The following is an 18,056-nucleotide window of genomic DNA, read 5'->3' as shown; positions in this document are numbered from 1 at the left end:
TTGTTCTTGTGTTGTTAACTAACCCTTATCCTTTTTAAAAGTTCACTGGGATTAATCTCTATCTCTCTCTCATGAGGGTTGGAGGGTGCGGGGTTTCTTCTTGTTTGTTTGTTTTGTTTTTGTTTTCCCCTTTTTCAGCTACTGCCTTTCAGTTCCATCATCCTTTTTCTTTCTATATTATTTTTCTTTAACAAAGTGGTTGTTTCTTATTTATTAAAAGGAATTGTTTTTTCTGACATCACTCTCTTTCTACATTATTCTTCTTCAACAAAATTGTTGTTCCTTCTACAAAAAATTTAAAAGGAAAAAAAAAAAAACACTTGTAAATTCTGGTATTACCATCTTAGACAAAATTTTGTGGATAGCACATCAATCCTTAAACAATGAACCTTCTCCAATGTAGTAATTTGAGAAGACAATTTCACTGCAGAATGATTTATGACGTGCTCAGATTTAGTTTCCATGGGATTTTAACTTGACATTAACAATTATTTTAGCTGTAAAAGATGATATTTGGAGTGCCATGATTATTTTTTATTTTGTTTAGATCAATTTATCATGTTTTTTACTCGATTCTTTAATGCTATTGTTATTAAAATTAGTTTGCAATGATGTTCAGAAGAAAAATGTTTTTTTCTTTTAATAAGCATGAGACATGAGACCTAACACTATCCTTGTCACTTTTATCTTAATTTTCAAGAATGAAGAAATTTAAAAAGGAAGAATGCTTCAAAGGTGATTTATGTGAATGAAAAGAAATTGAAAAGTATGGTTTTAAAATAAAAAGTAAGATTATGAAAGTAGACCAAATAAAATAAAATAAACCAAAAACCTAAATTAAAAATTCGTGTGGTGCCAAGAAGTGCAACTTAGCTATTATAACTTGTATCAAAGCACAATCAGTTGATGTTGACTTTCGGACTTGACTATAACTTCTGCCAAAGGAATATCATTTTTTTCTTGATTTGTAGAGGATCCTATTGCAAAGCGGTTAACTTCATCTCCAGCAAAAAATATTCCTGAAGATAAGGATTTGGCAATAGCAAAGGAGACCCAGTTGTCACATGAGGTAATAATGCAGATGCTTTTAAGGATGGCTGATTCCCTTTATCCTGTGGTGTTCAGGACTTAGCCCTTAATATCTGTCAAGTAGACTGAAATTTGGGCTGCAACATCTTGTTACTTGGAAATCAGGAGGGCAACAATCGGAAGCGGATCTAACATGAGATAAAATTGTCTTCGTTCACTTTTCTGATGAATTATTCATAGGAAAATTTATATATGAAAAATGGACTGCATGAGTTATAACTTATAGGTGATGTATAGCCTCTAGATAAATGTATTCTTTGGATGTCTCCTAGGTAGGATCCACTTTATGGGCCAGGTGTGATGTTCTTATCATATACCTGATCTCATAGTAATGTACATCCATAGAACTATGAATTTATTCAACTTATGAATGAACTAAAATTTTTAATTTTGTACTTGCATATTGATGTATGTTATCAAGCACATCACTGTTTCCTTCTAAGATTCTGTAACTTAGCTAAACTTCCATGGATCAATGCCCTCTCACCTGTTAAAGAGGTTTAACCCAGTTATCCTTATGAATTTTAAATAGGGTATGCTGCTTGTATTTATATTTTAAAATCCACATATGATCCTGTAAATCTTTCACAGGCAAGCCAGAAGGAAGAATCTGCAGTCTCAGAATTACGAAAAAGATTAGATATATCAGTTTCAATATCAGTCCCTGAGCTTCAAATAATTGATGAGTTGGAAGACAAAGAATTTCTTGAACTGGCATTAAGTTTGATTGGAGTTGGAGAAAAAGTTTCTAGTAATGGACAGATTTCTCATACTCAGGTAGTTTGGTGTTTTTATGTTTTCCCTGGTTGGTATTTTCAACTGACAATGTTCTCTTTGGTGAAAAAAAGGCAGCTCAGGCCCTTCGTGACCACTGGGGAGAGTCCACACCGAAGTTGATACCATTGAAGGAGCTTGGGCCATTGCTTCGTGACTACCAGCGACTGATTACCCGTCATCATACGTAAGAATGGCCACTGGGATGCCATTATTTATTGATTGCTTGAATCTCGAAAATATTTGCTAGCAGTTTCTACTAGTTCTTTGGGCTTAATTATCAGTGCCAATTCTTTCTATCAGATCATCATCTGGTTGGGAAAGTTTAAAGTTCCATCTTTATGCAAATGTGTTAGCGGTAAACTATGTCATAGACTATGGTTGGTTTTCTGTTTTAAGATGGCTCATTTGTGGACATATTACTTGGAAATGAATGAAATGAAAAATGATGATAAGCATGACTGCATACTGTGGAAAATTAGGGAAAAAAAAAATCATTTGTAATCTAGTAAAAAGTAAAGATTTGTTAGACCCGAATTATGGTTAGGAAAAAGGAGAAGAAAGTAAAGAAGAGGTGTAGGTTTGTCTAACCAGACTTCCCATTACCTTTTCATTTATTTATCTTATTAAGCTAGATTACAATAATGCCCTAAGAACAATAAATAAAATAACACTTTATATAATGTAAGAAACGAAATAAATTTTAGCACTCCCTCAAAGTTAGAGCATAAAGATTAAACATATCTAGCTTAGAACACAATCATGAAAGCTACCATGAGCCAATAGCTTGATAAGAGTGTCACCTAACTGGTCATTAGCATAATTGTTAAAAACTTATGATATATTATACACTACAACGATATGATACAATTATTTAATGAAAATTGATACGTATCACAAATTCGTATCTTACGATACTTATATGATATGTGATACAACATATGAGCATTCAACTATTTTCCATAATTTGAAAATTTTTCCTTAAAAGAATTATTATGTTAATTGTTTAAAATGTAAGGTCAAACTAGAAATTGGTCATAAAAGGGAAAGAAGTAAAATAACCCTACATAAAAAACTACATTCTTGGTATCAAACACCATGTTGGAAGTAAATTTATTCTTACAATGAATGTTTGAAGAATTTTTATTTGAATGTTGCATTGAAAATGGATGATCTACTTTTTGTATTGAGTTTTTTTTTTTCTTTTTCTTTTTCCCTTTTTTTCCGTGAGGAAGGAATGATGACAAACATAAGAAGTTGGAATTTTGAAGATGACATATAAAGATATATATATATATATATATATATATATATATATATATATATATATATATATATATATATATCAATACATATAAGAACATATGCCTAGTTAAAATTTGAAACTAAAAATCATATTTAAAAATTCAAAATGTTCACTTTTATGGATTTTGTAATGAATCGATACTAATAATTCATATTTTGTTCTGTGAGGCCAACAAGGATCAATTAACGCATCTTGGATGGATTTTGGCGTGGTTCGAAGCGGCCTCTGGGCTTAGGATCAATCTGGCCAAGAGTGAGCTGATACCATTAGGGGAGATTGAAAATATGGAGGAAATGGCGGTGGAGTTAGGCTGCAAAATTGGCAGCTTTCCGGTCAAATACTTGGGGCTGCCCCTTGGGGCCCGGCACAAAGCCTTGTCCACGTGGGATGGGGTGAAGGAAAGAATGAGAAGAAGACTTGCCCGGTGGAAAAGACAATACTTGTCTAAGGGCGGGAGAATCACCCTGATTAAGAGTACCCTTTCTAGCATTCCTATTTATCAAATGTCCATCTTTAGAATGCCTAAGTCAGTGGCTAAAAGGCTTGAGAAAATACAAAGAGATTTTTTGTGGGGAGGGGGAAACTCGGGTAGGAAGATTCATTTAATTAATTGGAAGGTGGTGTGTACTCAAAAGGAGAAGGGGGGCCTTGGTATTAGAAGGTTGGGGTTATTGAACAGGGCTTTATTGGGCAAGTGGATTTGGAGATTTGCCGTTGAGAAGGATGTCTTGTGGAAGAAGGTAATCGGGGTGAAGCATGGGATGGAGGGGTGTGGCTGGAAATCTAAGGAAGCCCGGGGGCCCTTTGGAGTGGGAGTTTGGAAGGAGATCTTAAAGGAAAAGAGCTGGTGCTGGAATAACATGAAGTTCAAGGTGGGGAGGGGGAATAAGATCAGGTTTTGGACTGATCATTGGTGCGGCACCGAAGTGTTGTCCCATGCATTCCCCCAGATTTTTGCCCTGGCAGTGTGTAGTAATGATCTGGTGCATGATGTGTGGGACCCAAGGCTGGGCCAAGGAGGGTGGAATATCAGGTTGATTAGAGATTCTAATGACTGGGAGCTGGTGCTAATAGAAGACTTGCTCCTTTTGCTAAGGGACATCAGAGTAAGTCCAGAGGAGGACTGTGTGCTTTGGAAAGGCAGGGTTTCTGCCAGTTTTAGGATTCGAGTGGCTTACAATCTGCTGGCAGCCCCTAATTCTTGTGTTTTTCCGGGAAAAAATGTTTGGGTGGATAAGGTCCCAACCAAAGTGGCTTTCTTCGTGTGGGAGGCTACTTAGGAAAAAATTCTTACGTTGGATAGGCTGCAAATGCGTGGTTGACAGCTTCCAAATTGTTGTTTTTTGTGTGGTTGTGAAGAGGAAAATGTAAATCACATTCTTTTACATTGTACAGTGGCTAGGACCCTTGGGGATATCGTCTTTGCCTTATTTGGGGTTCAGTGGGTGTTTCCAGAGAAGGTTAAAGAGGCGTTGTTCTGTTGGCGGGGTCCTTTTGTGGGCAAAAAGAGGAAGAAGATTTGGAAGACCATTCTGTTATGTATTTTTTGGATGGTGTGGAAACAAAGAAATAGGTTAGCCTTTAAAGGGGGTCTCTTGGCTATTCAGACTCTCAAGAAGTCTTTTGTAAGTATTCTGTGGAGTTGGGCTAAGTTGTATAGGGGAGAGGAGTCCTCTTCGCTTATAGGCTTCTTGGAGTGGGTTGCGATCCATAAGGGCTGGTGAGGTGTTTTTGTTTTTGGCTCTTTGGCCTTGTGGCTGCTTTGTATACTTCCTGTATGCGGTGCGGCCTTTCGGCCTTCTCTAATATATTTTCTGCTGATGCTTATCAAAAAGATAAATAAATAAATAATTCATATTTTGTTATGTTGAAAATTTCAAAATTGTAGTCTTTAATGTTTTCATATGATATAGCATAGTTTAATAGAACCCCCTCTAGTTTCTTGGTGCTTGTTAACAAAACCTCTTCCGGTTTTTTTTCCAAGCCCTAGGCGTTTGAGACTAGAGAATCCCCTCTCTCCATATCAATTTTTGTTGGTCATGAAGGAGTTGAGTATCCTCTTGGAAAGGGCTAGGGAGGCTGCGTTTTTTTTTTTTCTTTTCTGGTTTTAAGGCAAGGGGGAAGGGGGGTGAGGGTGTGGAGGCATCCCACCTTTTGTTTGCAGATGATACTCTAGTATTTTGCAAGGATTCTCAAGATCAAATGTTTCATTTGAGTTGGCTTCTTATGTGGTTTGAAGCATCCTTGAGGCTGAAAATAGACTTGGATAAAAGTGAGTTGATCCCAATTTAGTAAAGAGGGTGTAGCAGATGTGGTGGAGTTAGCCTTGGAGTTAGGTGGCAAGGTAGGAGAGCTTTAGTTTTTCTCAAGTTTGCGTTTGGATCCTCCGTTCAAAGCAGGTTCAGTTTGGGATGGGATGGGGAAGAGGTTTCATAGAACGCTGTCAAGGTAGAAGAGGTACTATATTTCTAAAGGGCGAAGATTCACATTGATTCAAAGCACTTAATCCGGTATGCCTATCTACCGCATGCCCTAGTTTGCCATCCATAGAAAGGTAAGATTGAGACTAGAGAGGATTCAAAGACTTTTTTATGGTAAGGAGGGCCTTTGGAGAAAAAGCCTCATTTAGTTAAATGTACTATTGTATGCACGGATTGGAGGAAGGGGTGTTTGGGCATTAGAAGTCTATCATCCCTTAATCGGGCCCTTCTTGGTAAGTGGAGCTGAAGGTTCACTTCTAAAGGGGATGCTTTTTGGAAATAGGTCATAGAGGGGAAGTATGGAAAGGAAGAAGGGGGTTGGTGTTCTTGTGACATGAGAGATGGGTATGAGGTTGGTGTTTGGAAAGCTACTAGGAAGGGTTGGGACCTTCTTATTAGTAAGGTTGCTTTTGCAGTGGGCAATGACACATTAGTGAAGTTTTGAAAAGATAGATGGTGGCGGGAGGAGCCTTTTGCTGTATCTTTTCCCTCCTTATATTCTTCTCTATCATCCACAAACGCTTAGGTGGTATATGTATGGGAAGCAATGGTGTTGGGGGTGGGGGGAGGAGTTATTGGAATTCGTGTTTCTCTAGACACTTTTGTGATTCATATTTAGTTATTATTAATATATATATATTTTTTATCCTTAAAAATGCAAGATAAGTTGGTGAGGAGGGAAGTCATTGACAAAATCATTTGGAAGGAGTTGAAAAATGGTGTTTCTATGCACCCTTTATTTTGTCCTTACACACATGACATCATATGTGTCTTCATTCGAATGCATACTATGCATTTCACGCTTCTCATTGATGTATGTCTCATTTGTTAGGGTGTATAAAATGTATGTGAGATGTAGGTTTCATTTGGCATATGAGCTTGTGCATACACATCTTATTCTCGTTGCATTTTTCAGATTACTATGTGTGCATGCTTGTATCTTTGGGGGTAATTTGGACATTTCTTCATTTATTTAGCCTAATTGAGTGACCTTTAGGGCCTCAATTTTTTGTGTACAAATTTGGAGGAAAATTTTGAAATTAAGGAGACAAAAGATGAATTTTGGTGGAAAATACAATCAAGAAGATTGAGAGCGAGATTGCACATTTTTTGTCACATTATTATTATTATTATTATTATTATTATTATTATTATTGATAAGAGATTTTTATGTCACATTATTTTGATTGCCCTACTCTTTTTCTTCTTCCACTCTAAAATCTCTACACATGTTTTTCTAAAAACTCTTTGAAGAATCTTACTTGGAGAGATGTGAGAGGTCATGTGATATGTGAGTTGGATCATTGACAAGTGCCAAGCTATCCTTAGTTCCCTCCATTTGAGTTTTGAATTTGAGTTGAGTTTCAGACCTTTGGAGGGAAGAGACAAGTGTCACACATTTAACCATTACACTTGTCACCATCTCCTTCATCCTTGAGCTTATAAATAGAGACCTTCTCTCGTTTTAAGGGGAACTTTGGAGGGAAAATTTTGGGGAAATATTGCCAAATTTTCGAGAGAACAAGACTTGAAGATTTTTGTTGAAGATTAGAGCCTACATCACCAACAAAGAAGAGATCCAAGTTTGAAGACCTTGAAGAATCAATTTCTAACTTCAATTTAGGTTTTTTTTTTTTTCTTCTTTTTCTTAATTTTTTGTTTGTGCCTAAGGATTTGAGTTTAAAAGAGGCTCTCGAATGGGGAAAAAAGGATAGAAGATATAGTGAGTTGTTATAGAGAATATGTCAATATAGTGTGTAGTGAAGCTCTGGATGGTGGGAGGCATCATGCTGAGAAATGAGAAGTGGAATGAATTTAAGGTAACCTTGCAAGGTTGGGAGTCATATCAATGAATGGTATTGTCTTCGCTTGCTCTACTACTTTGTCGATTCAATCTCAGTCTCGTTTTTAGGTGCTCAGACTTTTTGATTGATAAATATTGCAATAAGTATGTTAGTTAAGGAAAACACCTGTATTTTGGCCTATGCAACTACTTTGACCACAGTGCAAATTTTTATATGGAGATAATGCCCTTGTTCAAGTGAGAACATCTGGAAGAGGATACCGATTGTCTAACCAATAAGGGATGGCAAGGTTGCTAATAATAGGCAGTCAAGCCTAAAAAAAAATGATAGAATTTAAGTTTAGAGAGTTGTCCAGTTAAGAAATATGGTTAAGATAAACATTGAACATAGATATCAAATATCCATCTGAACTAGTGGAATCCATTTTGTTTATCCACCATAAAGAATCTTTCATGTATATCATATTCCTTTTGTAGTGCAAATTGTAATTACCATCAAATTTTATCCCTGCTCTTGAGTAGTGATCTAAATTCATTCCACTTCAAAGAAACAAGGGGTTAATTAGAAAAGGTTCCATCTACCTACCAGGGTAGCCTAGTTGGTCAAGGTGAGCATTGGGAAGTGTGGTCCCAATAAGTGGCACATGGTCCTGGGTTTGGATCCTGCCATTGATGATACCTTGAATTTACCCAGTGCTGGTTGTTGCTGGATAGTCAGTACCCCGAGGTTTGAGTCCCCATGGAGGGCTTGGCCATGGAAGGTTCCTCGGTTATAAAATATATATATATATATTAGAAAAGGTTACATCTACATTGATGTAGAATTTCGTAGAAATTGAGTCAAAGCATTTGTCACCTTTTTAAGTTCTAGAATAACCAAGAAAATACGTTTAATCGTTCTTGAAGAGAACTTGTTGAAAGGATGTGCAAAGTTAGGAAAACACATACAACCAAAAAATTTAAGGGAGAGAGAGAGAGGCAAAAGTGGTTTCTCAAAAAATAGGATTGAAGTTCAAGATAGAGGAAGGGAGCTAGTTTATTAAATAGTAAGTAGTCAGCATGTCTTCCCCTAAAATTTTGTTGGAACTTCAAAATGAGACATAGGGGGTCTTGTTAGTTCCTAGATATGGCAATTTTTCCTCATGGCTACACTATTTTGTTGGGGTTTGTATGCATGAGAGTATATGCAAATAGTCAACATCATAAGTCTGTGTATCTTTTTGCAGCAAACATGCCTTAAGACATTCAGTAAAACCATTAGAAAGGTGCCTGAATTTATAACCACATGTATTCCCTTTTTGTCTCACAAGGTAGATCATTAAGCTCCCATGTTCAATTCTTGTAAAAAGTTGCTCATTTCCATGCATAGCATGTTTCCAGCTAGATGAAGATAAACATGTGACAAGATGAGATGATAAACATGAAGGACAAGGTAATGATGAAAGATTACAAAGACAAGGAAACACAACAACAGGACACAAAATTAGCAATAAGATGTTAAGTTCAAGTGTGTTACCTTATTGCAATGCAATAGGTAAATTAGTGACATCTAAGCTGGATGATGAATAAACAAGATCCTTTGTTAGAGGAAACATTGAATTTAGGCCTTAGGAGGTGGAGCTATTAGAATCAGAAGAGCAAGAGAAGATATGAGCTCCCACTTTTGTGTAGATATAAGATCCATTGTCAAAGTCTGACCAAAAGATGAAAAGAATGGAGTGGACTCAAAATATTTAACATTAACATTGACAAAGTATTATTGATACTTGGGGTTATTACATCAGTAACCTTTCTTTAGCACGAAAGTATCCAAGAAAAACATATTTATAAGCATCTGGAGAAAACTTTCATCACAGAAGCCCAAATTATGAATGTAGGCAATGCACCCAAATACACAAGGAGTGACCTGAAAAGAAGAGAAACTAGAACTAAAATGGAAGTTTAATTATTGATAATAAAAGAAGGTAATGCATGTGAGAATGACAGGTGAGAAATGAGAATGGCTGGGTAGAACTGTTTCTTCTGGGTTGGTAGGTGTTGGGTTTGGATGGTTATCCTTGTTCTCTTTGTTTTCTGCTGTGGCGCATTCTGTATGCTAGGTGTATGTTGTTGTGCAGCTTTTAATATATTCTCACTTTTACCTATAAAAAAAATGGTAATGCACTTAATAAGGTAGCATGTGGTGAGAATGACATCACCCCAAAAATATGTATCTGCGTGATGAACAATTGGTATGAGTAGCATCCATAAATGGCACAGCATTGCTATGAACACTATTTGGTTGAGTTGTGAGCACAACTGGTTTGGTGAATATTCATGATTGATGATGGTGTATATTCCAAAACATTACTAGACCAAAGAACTTTTAAGGAGTTTACCAAGTTGAACTAGAATTTCATTGTAAATTTTAGAAACAATGAGGCTGTTCAGATCTCCATTTTTTAGAAAATTTGTCATGTCATCCAAGAATAGTGATTGACCTATACAACAAAAAGTTAATAAATCGCTGAATGAATTTTTCATATATCTTAAGGGTATTTATACAGGGTACACAAGACTATTTTAGGATAATCAACTCTACCAAATAATAGAAAATTATACAAAATACTTATAGCTATATAAACACAACTATAGAATAAATTACAGTTGTAATTCATAGTTGTAATTTACCTAAATCACAGCTGTAAATCACAATTGTGAATATATGTTGACTCTCCCCCTCAAGTTGGTGCATAGATATAGCACATGCCTAACTTGGATAATGATGCATAGAATGGACCATTGGTAATAGCAAGAGTCATCATATCCACCAGCTGATCTACACTATTTATGTAATGAACCTTTATCATGCTAGAATCTAGGTTATCCTTGATGTAGTTCTTGTCAAGTTCCATGTGCTTAGTTGGTTATCCTAAAATAGCCTTGTGTGCTTTGCATAAATACCCTTAAGATATATGAGAATATTCATTCAACAATTTATCAAGTCAAACTATGCCCTTGACGATTGTCTTAATCCATACAAAGCTTTTTAGTTTGCATATCTTGCTTCCTTTTGGTGTAAACCCCAGAGGGAGATCCATGTACACTTCGTCTAACAGATTACCATGGAGAAAGACATTCTTTACATCAAATTGTTTTAATGGTCAGTCTAGATTGACCACAAGAGAGAGTATGAATCTAACAGTGTTCATCTTGACCATAGGTGCAAAGGTCTCTTGATAGTCAATGAAATTAAGTCTGGGTGTATCCCTTAGCAGCTAGTCTAGCTTTATACCTGTCAATTGTCCCATATGACTTCTACTTTACTGAAACCACCCACTTACATCCTACTATCTTCTTTTGTTGAGAGAGCTCGACCATCTCTCAAGTAGAGTTTTTATGGAGAGCTTTCATTTCTTTTACCATAGCAGACTTCCACTTAGGATCTTCAAAGGCTTCCTGAAAATGACTAGGAATAGACACAGAGGGCAACTGAAGAGAAAAAGTAAGGTGAGTCTTAGATGGATGATGATAAGAGACAAATTAGAAATGGGATGGACGACATTAAAGGATAATATAGAGAAACCCAACCTATCAAGTTCTTTATGATAGCAAAGCAAAGAGGATATCTCCTACCTTTATCACCAATTTGTAGATTCAAGGTAGCAATTTTTAAAGTTAAAGGTGAAGGAACATGTACCTCAGGATTAGTCTTGGAAGAGTCATCCGATGGCATGGTAGTATCATTAAGAGGAGTATTAGAGCCTGGAGGGGGGTTATGTCAGTAGCATCTCTGTTCTTCCTTGTATAACCTTGTTAGAATAATCTGGCTGGACTTTTATCCCTTCTTTCCTTGGATTCAAACTTAGGTGCCATAAGGTTGGGAGCATCTAAAGACTCCCCTTTATCCAAATCAGTTATATCCTCCTCCTGACCTAAAATCCATGCCCTTCTCTATTCTAACCATAACTTTTCCTCTTCCTTACTACTAATCTCCCCTTGAAGAGGAACCAGGGACGCATTCCCAAAAAAATAAGACTACCCTTCGCAAAATTGAACATCCATGGAGACATAGTATTTGCTTGTAGGAGGATTAAAGCATTTATAGTCCTTTTGGGAGTTAAAATAACCAAGAAAGACACATTTAAGAGCACAAGGATCAAGCTTATCCCTTTGATAAGATTGTATATGAGCATAATATACACAACTAAAACTTTAGGACAAGGATTCAAAATAGAAGGAATAGGGTGAAACCGTGATAACATTCGCAAAGAAGTTTGATAATCAATGACACGAGTAACATTCAATTGATGAGAAAGACAACAGTTATGACAAGCTCAGCCCATAAACATTTTGGAACATGCATGGTAAAGAATAAAGCTCGGGCAACCTCTAGAATGTGGCATTTTTTACGCTCAGCTATTTCGTTCTGTTATGGCATTTATGTACACATTGTCTAGTAGAGGATTCCATTTTCTTTAAAAAAAATCAGCAAGGAATTGATTCACAAACTCACAACCATTGTCAAAGTGAAAGACCTTAACCTGAGGATTAAATTGTATGACAATCATTTTGGAAAATTGAGGAATAACACGTAGAACATCATTCTTAGACTTAAGCAAATATACCTAGCTCACTCTAGTACAGTCATCAATAAAAGACAATATTTATGACCTAAAACAAGAGTAGAAAAAGGACCCCAAATATTTGTAAAAACATGGATAAAAAGAATCAAACTTTTGTTGAGACTTATTTTGGAAGGCACACTATGATTTTTAGCATAAATGCATTGTTCACATCTTAAACTAAAAATTGAAAATTTTCGAAACAACTGAAGAAATAAATGTTTTAAATAATAAAAAAGTCGGTGGCCTAATTGACAATGCCATAAAATAATATTTTCTCTATCAGACCTCTTTCTTGCTACTTGAAAAACAAGGTCAAATTCAAATTGTAACTTCCTTGCCCTCTCCAAGGAGTAAAAACCCTCCCTCTCCTTATCAATATCAATTGTCATCTTCATAAGATTGTCCTGAAACACATGGTGAGTAGAATTGAAGGTTACAAAACAATTCAAATGTTTAGTAATTTTGCTAACAGAAAGAAGACCATTAGAGAGACTAGGCACAAGTAAGACAAAGGACATCAAGAGTCTAGGGGAAAGTGAGACATTCCCAACTCCTAAAATTGACATAGGAGTCCCATTAGCAACTTGAATAGACTTAATAGATAAGGGCATTAGAGAGTCAAGCAAGGAAGAATGACTAGTAATATGATCAGTGATCCTGAATAAATAAACCAAGTGTTAGAGGTAGTAGAGATAAAGGTCAAACAAGAATTACCTTCTTGAGAAGACAATCAAGAAACCTAAAAGGCAAATGTTGGAGGAGCAGCGTCGGTAAAAGTAACTTGAGTTGATTTCTTGTTCTTCCTTTTATCTTGCTGAAGCTTATACCACTTTGGATAGCCATGCTTCTTCTAGCAAACATCTTTCGTATGTTTGGTGCTATTGTAGTGAGTGTGAAAGCAAAAAGAAGAGTCGGTAGGAGTAAATGATGTTGGAGATGTGTTATTCTTATGGACAGCCATTGCAGAAGCTTTAGAGTGATCTTCTATTCCCATGGTGACCTGCCTTTTGCTTCACGATGGACTAGTAAAAGGCTTCCTTTAGACTTGGTAAGGGAGAGGTGGCCAAAACACGACCACTAACTTGATCCAAATTGTGATCAAAACCTACAAGAAATATATAAACTCAGTCCTCAGCAATACACTTCCTTTGTTTCTCAATATCAATTACACATGTCATATCATTGGGCCTTCAATAATCAAACTCCATGAATATTGAGTTTAACTCATTGTAGTATTCTACAAGAGGGTGATCACCTTGGCATGATTGAAAGGATTTTTTATTAGTTCATATACTTGAGAAGAGTCAAAGGTATCAAGATAGCTCCTCTTGACTACATCCCAAACCTCCTTAGCCATTCCACATTGCGCAAAGTGTGACATCAGTTGATTAGTCATGGAATTGATGAGCCAAGACTTGACTAGAGTGTCTTCAGCCTCCCATTCATCATGGTTTGGGTCATCTTGTGCAAGTGCAACCTTTCTTTCTATGATATAGCCCTTTTTCTTTCTACCAGCAATATGCATCTTCAAAATTTGAGACCAAACATGATAATTAGCACCATCTAACTAATAGAAAATGTTAGAGAGGCAGTCTCATGAATGACCTTTTGCTATAAAAAATACTCACATTTGCTTTTACAGACATGATATGATAATGAAGAGGGTGAAGAAGGGAAGAAGTGTCGGTTAGGCAGCAACAAAATTCTCTACTTTTTTTTGCTTTGATGCCAAGTTGATAAATTGTTGAATGAATTTTTCATGTATCTCAAGGGTATTTTCTATGGGGTGGGGGAGCTCTTGTGCAGAGGCTACATCTTGTGAGGTGGAACTTGGTTTGCTTGGAAAGAAAAAAAGATGGTTTGGGTGTGAGAAATTTAGCTTTGATGAATAAAGCTCTCTTAAGTAAGTGGAATTGGCTCTTTGCCATTGAAAGTGAGGCTTTGTGGAAGCAAGTCATCAATCACAAATATGGTGAAGAGGAGGGGGGATGATGCACTCAGATCGTAAGTGAGAGGTATGGTGTCGAGCTTTGGAAAGCAATTAGAAGGGAGTGGTTGTGTTTGAATAGTAGTTTAGCCTACAAAGTGGGTTGTGGAAGGAGAGTGAGATTCTGGAAGGAAAAGTAGTGTGGAGATGAGCCTCTTTGTGAGTCATTCCCTTCTTTATTTGTCATCTCCTTGGCTAAAGATGTTTGGGTATCGGATGTTTGGAGCCCAAACGGTGTTGGGGATTGTTGGACCCCTCTTTTCTCAAGGGCGTTTAATGATTGGGAGATTGAGATGGTGGAGCATTTTATGCTTAAGATCCAAGCCTTTGGGGTGCAAAGGGAGGACGAGGATAAAGTGGTGTAGACAGCATCTAAGAGTGAAGTTTTCTCAGTCAAGTCGGTTTATTCTATTCTGGAGCCCGGAGGTTCTTCTTTGTTCCCTTGTGGTAGTATTTGGGGGGCGAATGTGCCTCCTAAGGTAGCATTCTTTGCTTGGGAGGCTTCTTGGGGTAAAATCTTAACTTTGGAGCAACTCTAGAGGAGGGGGTACTGTTTGGCAAATAGGTGTTTTCTATGCCTTTCTGAAGTAGAAACGGTGGATCACCTTTTACTTCATTGTGTAAAGACGCGGGCCTTGTGGAATCTTCTTTTCTCCTTATTTAGTGTGGCTTGGGTTCTCTCTGGTTCAATGAAGGAAACTCTCCTTGGGTAGCATGGAGCGTTTGTGGGGAAAACCCGTAAAAAGGCTTGGCAAATGGCCCTCTTATGTATATTTTGGTCAGTCTGAAAGGAAAGGAATTTGTTAGCTTTTGGGAATGAGGAGCTTTCGCTTCAAAGACTTAAATATTCTTTTTTATGTAATCTTTGGTCTTGGGTTAGGGTGTTTATAGTTTTGAACCCTTCTTCTCTTATTAGTTTTTTTGAGTGGCTAGGCTCTAAGTAAGGGTAGGTGATGTGTTGTTTTTTTTTTCCTCCCTTGGTTTCGAGCCTTTGGGCTACTTTTGTATACTCCCTGTATTCTTATAGGGCGCTTTTTGGTGCTTCCTCTTTCAGTTTAATATAATTCCCTTTATCAATCAAAAAAAAAAAAAAAATGTATCTCAAGGGTATTTATACACACAAGGTTATTTTAGGATAGCCAACTTTACAAATAATAGACAACTATATAAAATATTTATAGTTGTATAAATCACAACTATAGAATAAATTATAATCGTAACTTACCTAAATCATAGCTGTGAATATATGTTGACTCGAAATACAAAATTTTGTTTCAACTAGTAGTTCAAGAACAAGCCCAAATGTTGATGCAGACTGCAAAAGACTTGGAAGAATATTACTATTGCTAAAAATGTACTACAATGATGATTGCCCAAAGGACAAGCTTCATATTTGAAACCAAACACATGACTTAAAGTGGATATTACTAAATGAAACTCTGTCAAAGATGGATGACATAGATGAGAATGCCTTAAAAAAGGCGAGCTTGTAGCACTTAATACCAATGAAGGAGCTTTATCAAGATCCCAATAATACCACCCATCTGCTCATTCTAAAAGGAACTCTAGGATTGATCAATGTTCTAATACCAAATTGAAAGTAAAATCTTGTAAGACTACACTTAAAGTTTGGACGAATAAGGACTAAAAAAGTATAGAAGAGATCTAGGTTTGTCTAACTAGATTTTCCTATGTTGTCTCATCTATTTATATTATTAACCAAGATAACAACAATAGCCTGAATAACCAATAAATACTATTACTCTTAAGCTAACACAACAAAATAATACAAATGCTAACAGTAATGTGTCCTTTTAACCTTTAATAATTTGTCTTTTCATAAGCTATATAAAGCCAAAGGGATTGGTTCAATTTCCCAACCCTTACCATACACTAGGATTGTTGGTTTAATTCTAAGGTAGGGTTCTCCATAATTCTTTATAGTATATAGGTGAATGGTTTCTCAAATTCTAAAGCTGTAGGTTCTATCTCACTCTCTCTAGAGGGAACCATCATAAAAACATCTCATTGTGGAACCAAATGAATCTCTCGTCCCCTTTTTTTGGTCTTTAGTATTAACAGCTGGCTTACTTTACATTTAAAGAACTCATACTATAGTTTCAACCATGAGACACATGCAATAAAGTTTGAAATTGACTTGCTTTATATTTAAAGAACTTGTTCTATAGTTTCTTTAAAACTTTTTGTTGCAAGGTCTCTCCACAAAGATGATTTTCAATGATATAGAAGGAACCATCATAAAGCATCTCATTGTGCAACTAAATGGATTATTCATCTTTGCCTTTAGTATTAACAACTTGAACCTTACATCGGCAGAGTATAAGTTAGTAGATAAATTATGTTGATTTCCATCCCTCTAGGCTTCAACCATGTGATACATGCAATAGAGTTTGGTACTGGCTTGCTCATGCGCTTTTGAAATTTATCAACTTCACATCTATGTCTGTGTTTTGCCCCTCCCTTTTCATTTAAGCAGCACTAAATTAATCCTTTTTTGTCCATGCATGTGATTGTGACTATGGCAGAGGCAATGGTCCATCTGATTCACAGTTTACAGAATCTTGCTTTTCTGGAAAAGAGGCTTATCGGTTTTATCATGTCAAGAGTGCTTCTCAGGTATTCACTGTTTGTATCTGATTCCATGTTAGATTTTGAAGATTTTTCCATATTTTGTCATGTTTCATGCATAATATCATGCTCTTACAATTCTTCTCAAGTAAATTCTTGACATCTTATTTGAGTAACTTTTTGTAAAGATGACACAATCAGTTTTTGATGCTAATGATTTTCTGATAACATCTTATGCTTGAATACACCAATTTTTGCTAAGCTTGGCTAAATCATTGAGTACCCCTAATATGTGATTTGGAATAATGATAGACCATGTCATACTCGAGCATGGTATGAGTATACTTTCCTATTCAATATCCAAGCCTGTTCATGAATAACTTTCTAACTGAAAAGGGTTCAGAGCTGGAAATTTCTTATGCAGAAGCAGGAAGCAAATTCTTATATAGAATTATAGATTTAGATGAAAGATTGAAATTATACCTATAAACACTGCCTGTGAAGGAAAACTGACTCACAATCTCAATAAATTTAGAGTGCCATTTTGTTTTCCTTGCAGGAAGGATTATGGTTACACTTTTAATTTAATGAAAAATGGAAAATAAAGTTATTGTGACCATTATTTTTATTTTTATTTATTTGATTTTATTTTGATGAGAGAGGCAATTGCATGGTTTACAACAATATTTCATAACTGATTGCTATTAAATCCAGATGGCACTCATAACAGGTTCATTCTATTTGATAACTTTCTACTGAAATTTGTCTATCACTAACTTTCCTTGTCACATTTTAAGGATTAATTACATGTATCCATGCTTCAATTGGACTTCTTTTTTATGTTTAATCATGAATTTCTATAGCTCATCACATCAATGAAATAGGAAGAAGCAATCTTTATTTAGGGAGAGAAAAATATGGGTAACAAGGAAATTTAGATGAGAAGAGAAAAATAAATTAGACAATAAAAGAATTAAAAATTAGATGAGGAATATAGGAAAGTAGAATTAAAGAAAATCATCAATTTTCAGAATAATAAAATTAGTTGTCTTCATTTCAGATATTCAACCTTATTCATAAGCAATCCAAGTATTTTAAATGAAATAAATATTAAATCAATAAGATAAATCTCCTAATTTTGATAAGAATGGGAATCCTAATTTGATGTGAATTGGCATCCTTCTTATCCCTATGCCTATGCCTATAATGAACTTGAAATAGGTGGTCTTGATCCACATTAATTGCCTTTGGCGGGAAATGACTGGATTTTGGCAAGTTGTGACTATTCAAGAAGGTTAGGATTGAGTCATCAAAACTCATCATTTATAGTATGTGTTGCCATAGTTATTAAAAACTTACAATACACAATATGATACAATGTATTTTTTATGGAAATCGGTATGTATTGCAATTCGTACCT

At 35.8% G+C, this 18,056-nt stretch overlaps 1 protein-coding gene across 4 annotated transcripts in view; it reads left to right on the top strand.

Moving 5' to 3' along the window:
- The window catches only part of LOC117928611 (protein GLUTELIN PRECURSOR ACCUMULATION 3), a 60,751-nt gene that overhangs the window by 33,502 nt on the left and 9,193 nt on the right, over positions 1 to 18,056 (top strand). For all 4 annotated transcript variants that reach the window (XM_034848541.1, XM_034848540.1, XM_034848543.1 and 1 more), the window contains exons 12-15: positions 972 to 1,069; positions 1,681 to 1,866; positions 1,938 to 2,050; positions 16,594 to 16,684. In XM_034848541.1, coding sequence (XP_034704432.1) covers positions 972 to 1,069; positions 1,681 to 1,866; positions 1,938 to 2,050; positions 16,594 to 16,684 — 488 coding nt within the window. The remainder of the gene's footprint in view (positions 1 to 971; positions 1,070 to 1,680; positions 1,867 to 1,937; positions 2,051 to 16,593; positions 16,685 to 18,056) is intronic.

This window comes from Vitis riparia, chromosome 13 (assembly GCF_004353265.1).
Source record: "Vitis riparia cultivar Riparia Gloire de Montpellier isolate 1030 chromosome 13, EGFV_Vit.rip_1.0, whole genome shotgun sequence".
NCBI lineage: Eukaryota > Viridiplantae > Streptophyta > Magnoliopsida > Vitales > Vitaceae > Vitis > Vitis riparia.
Note: the sequence above shows the minus strand (reverse complement) of the source record. Positions and strands in the feature narration are given on the sequence as shown.